General features: G+C 35.9%; 1 protein-coding gene across 1 annotated transcript; it reads left to right on the forward strand.

Annotated features, from left to right (window-relative positions):
* Window positions 1–5,787: 5,787 nt before the first annotated feature.
* LOC134240930 (peroxynitrite isomerase THAP4-like) lies at window positions 5,788–6,165 on the forward strand (the record flags this gene model as incomplete). The annotated part of the gene is made up of 1 exon (XM_062723045.1): window positions 5,788–6,165. A coding segment is annotated over exon 1 (378 nt), but the record flags the coding sequence as incomplete, so codon positions are not given.
* Between the last annotated feature and the right edge of the window lie 1,952 nt (window positions 6,166–8,117).

The raw sequence follows: 8,117 nt of genomic DNA on the forward strand, positions 1-8,117 counted from the left end.
CTTCAGAGAGGTTTCAAAACATAATGTATGATGTTCTCTATCTCACAAAATACACATATAGTACTTGATTTTACATTTGGAAGCAATTTAAATTTTTTGAAAAATTTAAATCGTTTAAATCTCACTCTATTTGACCCTTGAGAGGTTTCAAAACACATTGTATGATGTTCATTATATCTCACAATACAAATATAGTACTTAATTTTACAATTGGAAGCAATTTAATTTTTTAGAAAAATTTAAATCTTTTAAATCTCACTCTATTTGACCTCTGAGAAATCATTATTTTAGTATAAAAATCTCAATCAAAAACTTATCTCATCTTTTCAAGAATCGGACGGAAGACCCACTCGTTGCTCGCAACGAGATCGTATCTAGTTTTTATTCTTTTTTCTTCTTACAAAATTTGTGCAGAAGATTTCTCGGAGATGTCTCGTTCGATTTGCTTCAAATTTTCACAGTCGATGCGTTGTCATCTGAAGTTAATTCCGGCAAATTATTTTTCTGAAATTCACTTCCGGTCGGGAGTTATCGCCCTTTGATAGAAATTTAGAGGTCCTCCTTGTCTGTGATGGAAGTCAAAAACGGCTCAAGCTAGAAAGCTGAAATTTTTAGTGATGATAGAGGACATGTTGCCATGTTGCAACATGGTCAAGATATTTTCCGGAAGTGCCTAATATGGAAGCTCGGTAGGGGTCAAAATTTAGGACACGTTTTATGAGTGATTTTTTGAGACATTTTGTATCATATCTTTTAAAATATAAATATTTTGTTAAAACATACTGAACAACATTTGTGCAAAATATCAAAATCTTTAATATGATATCAAAAAAAATGTGCTGACTCATCAAATTAAGGGCTGAAAGGGGCCAGAAGTTTTTATTCAATAACTCTTTATCAGTCAATATTTTGTTATACATTACTGAAGCAAAAATGTTTATCTGAACCATCTACAACTATTTATTATGGTTTTTATGTCGTATGGTACATAATTAGGGGCCACAAGGGGCCAGAATGCTAAATCTTTGATGCTTTATATCTCGAAAGGGAGAAATATTTTGATAAGCAATATTGAACAAAAGTTGTTCAAAATAATGTTCTGAACAGTATGCAACCTTTCATTTTTTGCTAAACGTCCCCATTAAGGAGTTGAAGGGTTGGCCCCTAAATATGTCTTTTGCTAATAGATCAAAAACGAAAAAGAATTTCTGAACAGTTGTTGAACACAAAATGTTCAAAATCTTAAGATCTTTAAGATGAGATCCCGAAAAGGGGGCTGGGCACTCGAATTAGGGGCCTAGAGGGGCCAAACGTCTTCAATCGATAACTCTTTATCAGTTAATATTTTGTAATACATTACTGAAGCAAAGATGTTTATCTCCACCATCTTCAACTATATATTACGGTTTTTATGTCGTATGGTACATAATTAGGGGCCACAAGGGGCCAGAATGCTAAATCTTTGATGCTTTATATATCTCGAAAGGGAGAAATATTTTGATAAGCAATATTGAACAAAAGTTGTTCAAAATAATGTTCTGAACAGTATGCAACCTTTCATTTTTTGCTAAACGTCCCCATTAAGGAGTTGAAGGGTTGGCCCCTAAATATTTCTTTTGCTAATAGCTCAAAAACGAAAAAGAATTTCTGAATAGTTGTTGAACACAAAATGTTCAAAATCATAAGATCTTTAAGATGAGATCCCAAAATAGGGGCTGGGCACTCGAATTAGGGGCAATAGGGGCCAAAAGTCTTCAATCGATAACTCTTTATCAGTTAATATTTTGTAATACATTACTGAAGCAAAGATGTTTATCTCAACCATCTACAACTATATATTATAGTTTTTATGTCGTATGGTACATAATTAGGGGCCACAAGGGGCCAGAATGCTAAATCTTTGATGCTTTATATCTCGAAAGGGAGAAATATTTTGATAAGCAAAATTGAACAAAAGTTGTTCAAAATAATGTTCTGAACAGTATGCAACCTTTCATTTTTTGCTAAACGTCCCCATTAAGGAGTTGAAGGGTTGGCCCCTAAATATTTCTTTTGCTAATAGCTCAAAAACGAAAAAGAATTTCTGAGCAGTTGTTGATCACCAAATGTTCAAAATCTTAAGATCTTTAAGATGAGATCCCGAAATAGGGACTGGGCACTCGAATTAGGGGCAATAGGGGCCAAAAGTCTTCAATCGATAACTCTTTATCAGTTAATATTTTGTAATACATTACTGAAGCAAAGATGTTTATCTCAACCATCTACAACTATATATTATAGTTTTTATGTCGTATGGTACATAATTAGGGACCACAAGGGGCCAGAATGCTAAATTTTTGATGCTTTATATCTCGAAAGGAGAAATATTTTGATAAGCAATATTGAACAAAAGTTGCTCAAAATAATGTTCTAAACAGTATGCAACCTTGCATTTTTTGCTAAACGTCCCCATTAAGGAGTTGAAGGGTTGGCCCCTAAATATTTCATTTGCTAATAGCTCAAAAACGAAAAAGAATTTCTGAACAGTTGTTGAACACAAAATGTTCAAAATCTTAAGATCTTTAAGATGATATGGATAAAAAGGGCTGATTCCTAAAATTAGGGGTCGTTAGGGGTAAAAGGCCGATTTTTTTAAGTCTTTAATGTAAAATATCTTTTTGCAGATTGTGGTAAATCATTATTTTAGAGTGAAAATCGCAATCAAAATCTTATCTCATCTCATCAAGAATTGGACGGAAGACCCACTCGTTGCTCGCAACGAGATCGTATCTAGTTATTATTATTATTCTTTTTTTCATAGTTAGGGCGATATCTCAGCTGTGTGTGGACGGATTTCAAAGATTTTTACAGGGATGATGCATCATAAGAATATCTCCAGATGTGTTTTTCATTTATTCGAAATTCAATTTCATTCGCGATCTTTATGCAATTGACCAAATGCTTCAATAACAAGGTCAGATCTTGGAAAGTTCACAAAGTTTGGATGCCATTCTATCATGTCTATCAGGAACATTATTTATACACGTCTCTGGTTCTATCAAACTTTGTACAGCATGCCGCCATAACATTACGCTATCCAAGTCTATGCGACGCTTTGTAAAGTGTATTGAAGTTGAGTATTGTAAATCACTTTTTATTCGCGAGAACTTTAATTACGTGAGATATCATGGTCACCAAAATTTCATTTTCGTGTAAAATAGAATTCCCTAAGATTATATAGAGCAATAACCATGATTCGTGAAAATTTTGTCTTGCTAATAAAGATTTAATGACTTTTTCGCGAAATTAAACTGTCACAATTGAAAAATTAAATGATCTATAGTATAATTATGTCTTCAAAGATTTTTTGATAGAGAATCTTTACAAATGAAATCTGGATCCCGATCTTAAAAATGGACGTTTCCATCCAAAATTTTCACAGTCACGCAAATGCAAGTGTGTTTTCATTTTAGTCGAAAATTCAATTTTATGGTCGCAAATGCGACCATTTCAGTTGCAACTTGTTATTATGCCTTTTCCTTTTTTTGCCTTTCCTTTAAATTTGTTTATTACGAAGAATTGTCGCAGACAGTATTCTCCAATAAATCATGAACATCAGAAAAAAAATTATCAATTCAGAAACAGTTGGCCCTAAGAAAAAATATGTTCTAATAGCAGGGACCTACAACATGATAACACAACTAACACAACTCCTTCATTGCCATGTTTTTAGCTCACCTGAGCCAAAGGCTCAAGTGAGCTTTTCTGATCAAAATTTGTCCGTTGTCTGTCGGCGTTGTTGTCGTCGTTGTTGTCGGCGTTGTTGTCGTCGTTGTTGTCGTCGTAAACTTTTCACATTTTCATCTTCTTCTCAAGAACCACTGGGCCAATTTCAACCAAACTTGGCACAAAGTATCCCTGGGTGAAGGGGATTCAAGATTGTTCAAATGAAGGGCCAGGCCCTTTTCCAAGGGGAGATAATTATGAATTAGAGAAAAATTAATGGCATTTTTAAAAAATCTTCTTCTCAAGAACCACTGAGCCAGGAAAGATGAAACTCATGTGGAATCATCCTCAGGTAGTGTAGATTCAAGTTTGTTCAAATCATGACCCCCGGGGGTAGGGTGGGGCCAAAATGGCCGATCAAAGTTTTACATAGGAATATATAGGAAAAATCTTTAAAAATCTTCTTCTCAAGTACCACTGGGCCAGGAAAGATGAAACTCATGTGGGATCATCCTCAGGTAGTGTAGATTCAAGTTTGTTCAAATCATGACCCCCAGGGGTAGGGTGGGGCCAAAATGGCCAATCAAAGTTTTACATAGGAATATATAGGAAAAAACTTTAAAAATCTTCTTCTCAAGAACCACTGGGCCAGTAAAGATGAAACTCATGTGGAATCATCCTCAGGTAGTGTAGATTCAAGTTTGTTCAAATCATGACCCCCGGGGGTAGGGTGGGGCCAAAATGGCCGATCAAAGTTTTACATAGGAACATATAGGGAAACCCTTTAAAATCTTCTTTTCAAGTACTTCACAGCCAGGCTGTGTTATATTTACAGGGAATCATCCTCAGGTAGTGTAGATTCAAGTTTGTTCAAATCATGACTTCTTGGGGGGGGGGGGATGTAAAATTCAAGTGCCCCCCCCCCCCCAGTTTACTTTCAGTTCTGATCTGATCTGTGTTATTTCCTAGCCAATTGCTCAGGTGAGCGATGTGGCCCCTGGGCCTCTTGTTTATGGTCCTACTAAACAAGAGTATGCTAGTAATATAGAGTACTTTGAATAGTATGCTGGTACAATTTATAATTTAATGCAATTAAACTGCCTTCTTTAACTTCTTAGCATAAATTACTGTAGACGTCTTTAATTTCACGTGTCTAAAATTTCACGGTTTGTGAGAAAGTAACCTTTCACGGTGGTTTTAATTTCATGGAGAATAGTTTGTAAATATTCAGGTACTAAGACTGTTTCTAGGTAGAATTAAATGACGTGAAATAATAATCACGATGGTTTAAAGTTCGCGGAAAATTCTTAAATCGTGAACATAGTGAAATTAAAAACACCGTAATGTTTTCCACTTCTACAGTAACTGTATTGCAGTATGCTTATGTAAATCGCTCAGTATTAAACCAAACCAGAAGCTGCTTACCATGTTATACTTTTTTTCATTTTAAAGGGCTCCACCAGTACTTGCTTAAACTTAAATAGTGAAAAGATGATCATGAAAGAGACAAATTCTGAAAATTTATCAAAATCCCATAGGCGCTTGGGTCAAGTATACTGTATTTTTTCTATATAATGTATTGTCGAGGAAATTCAAACTATACTCGTAACATTTTTTTTCAGTGTGCAGTGTTGATTTTTAGTTTATCCTTTCTGCTTCATTTTCACTAGAATGTCGCGGTTATCGATTTTATGCACGCTTTAAAAATGACATATACCACTGATACTAAAAAGAATAGAGTTGATACTTTACAGTATCCTTGACCCAAGCGCCTATGCAAAACACATGCAGGCATTAGCAAGGTATAAAGGGAAGTGTGCAATGCACACATCAATGGTTTTTATGATGAAGTCCTTTTATAGGCCATGACTGCTGTGACGTCACTTAATGATCTGATTACCATTTTAACCATAAAGAAGTACCAAAGTGTTGCGGCATTTTTGTGCTAGTACGGCCTATTTCAAAGAAATTTGGTTTTGAATTTTTAATTGACTTTTAGAACAAGTGTTTGTGTTTATGTTCTTAGTGTGAGTTTCATTTCTTGTATGTAATTTTGTAACTTATTTTTTCCTGTTTGAGGTCATGGTGCGAATCAAAGGATGTGTTGCCGGAGGTTGTAGTGGAAGGAACGGTGCTAGATCTGCAAGTCTCCACCGTTTCCCATATAATCGGCCTGAGATTTTACGACAGTGGGTGAAATTCGTGCATCAAACTCGTAAGAGTTGGAGTGGGCCGACGAAATGCTCCATGCTGTGTTCCCTGCACTTCACGGAAGATTCGTTTCCATTTAAATACAGGTTCCTGGAATCGTGTGGAGAAACTGTGAAGCGAAAGTGCTTGCTACCGGATGCTGTTCCCACAAAGCGACTATCAACAACACCCAAACCTGGGTCGGGAACCTCTACGTGCAGTACCCCGAAGAAGCCTAGACGAGCCTTTTTGAAAAGAGAAGTTCAAAGAGTACGTAATTTTACATTATTATGCCCCCCTTCGAAGAAGGGAGGGCATATTGCTTTGCTGCTGTCTGTCGGTCGGTCGGTCTGTCGGTCTGTCGGTCCATTTAGTTTCCGTTCATTTTCTTCATAACCATTGCTCATACTGAAATGAAATTTGGTATACAGGTATATCACATGAATATCTAGGTCAAGTTCTGTTTTGGGTACGATCGCACCTTAATTGACAGAGTTATGCCCCTTGGACTTAGAAAAATTCCAGTTATTTGCAGTTTCCGTTCATTTTCTTTTAAGAGGTTGCACATATTGAAATAAAATTTGGTATACAGGTATATCACATGAATATCTAGGTCAAGTTCTGTTTTGGGTACGATCGCACCATAATTGACAGAGTTATGCCCCTTGGACTTAGAAAAATTCCATATGTTTGCAGTTTCCGTTCATTTTTAGCTCACCTGAGTCGAAGGCTCAAGTGAGCTTTTCTGATCACATTGTGTCCGTCGTCCGTCCGTCCGTCCGTCCAGCTGTCCGTCCGTCCGTAAACTTTTAACATTTTCGACTTCTTCTCAAGAACCACTGGGCCAATTTTGACCAAACTTGGTACAAAGCATCCTTGGGTAAAGGGGAATTTAAATTGTAAAAATAAAGGGACATGTCCCCTCGCAAGGGGAGATAATCAAGAAAAGACAAAAATAGGGTGAGGTCATTAAAAAATCTTCTTCTCAAGAACCACTGGGCCAGAAAAGCTGAAACTACCGGGGGGTAATGTGGAAGCATCCTGGAGTAATGTAGATTCTAAATTTTTCAAATCATAACCCCCGGGTATTGGGCGGGGCCACAATGGGGAATCAAAGTTTTACATAGAAATAAATAGGAAAAATCTTTGAAAATCTTCTTCTCAAGAACCACTGTGCCAGAAAAGCTGAAACTTATGTGGAAGCATCTTTGGATAGTGTAGATTCTAAATTGTTCATATCATAATCCCCGGGGATTGGGCGGGGCCACAATGGGGAATCAAAGTTTTACATAGAAATATATAGGAAACATCTTTGAAAATCTTCTTCTCAAGAACCACTGTGCCAGAAAAGCTGAAACTTATGTGGAAGCATCCTGGGGTAGTGTAGATTCTAAATTGTTCAAATCATAACCCCCAGGGATTGGGTGGGGCCACAATGGGGAATCAAAGTTTTACATAGAAATATATAGGAAACATCTTTGAAAATCTTCTTTTCAAGGACCACTGTGCCAGAAAAGCTGAAACTTATGTGGAAACATCCTGGGGTAGTGTAGATTCTAAATTGTTCAAATCATGATCCTCAAGGATTGGGCGGGGCCACAATGAGGAATCAAAGTTTTACATAGAAATATATAGGTGCACATATCTGATACTGGTCCCATGAATGTTACAAATATGTTCAAAAATAAAAGTTGTTTAATCAGAAACTTTGGGGTATATTTCTGTTGTTCTGACATCTAACTTTTAAAATCTTGAAAATCAGACCTAGAGTATTCATAGTTTTTGTTTGACAAAGGGTTGAAAATGCAACTTCACGTTTTCTTGTGTTCATAACAAGTGTCTTTCAGTTTGTGATAATGAATGAACAAAATTGTTATTCAATGTTAAAGATTCATTTTCTTCTCCTATATGTAATATGTAACAGTTTACAAACTAATTATTCAAATTTCAACTCCCTATTGTAACAATTCTGAAATGATTTACTTTAGACACCGTTATGAACAACATTATCGGTATAAGAAGTTTACAGTGAATAAATTTCCTTAAAGTCTCCTGCTGAACATGCACATCCTTACATACTGTGGTGTCATCCATGTATTTTATTGTAATGTTTTAAGCTTTTTACTGGTTAATGAAAATTTTATTGCAAAAAAATTACTCCATTTTATTGTTCATAACCAAGACACTTGAAGGCCGGAGTGGTAGTGATGTTTCCTTTATTC

The sequence above is a fragment of the Saccostrea cucullata genome, unplaced genomic scaffold (genome assembly GCF_032062105.1).
Source record: "Saccostrea cucullata isolate Sc308-1 unplaced genomic scaffold, CSIRO_AGI_Scuc_v1 ctg13812, whole genome shotgun sequence".
Taxonomy (NCBI): Eukaryota; Metazoa; Mollusca; class Bivalvia; order Ostreida; family Ostreidae; genus Saccostrea; species Saccostrea cuccullata.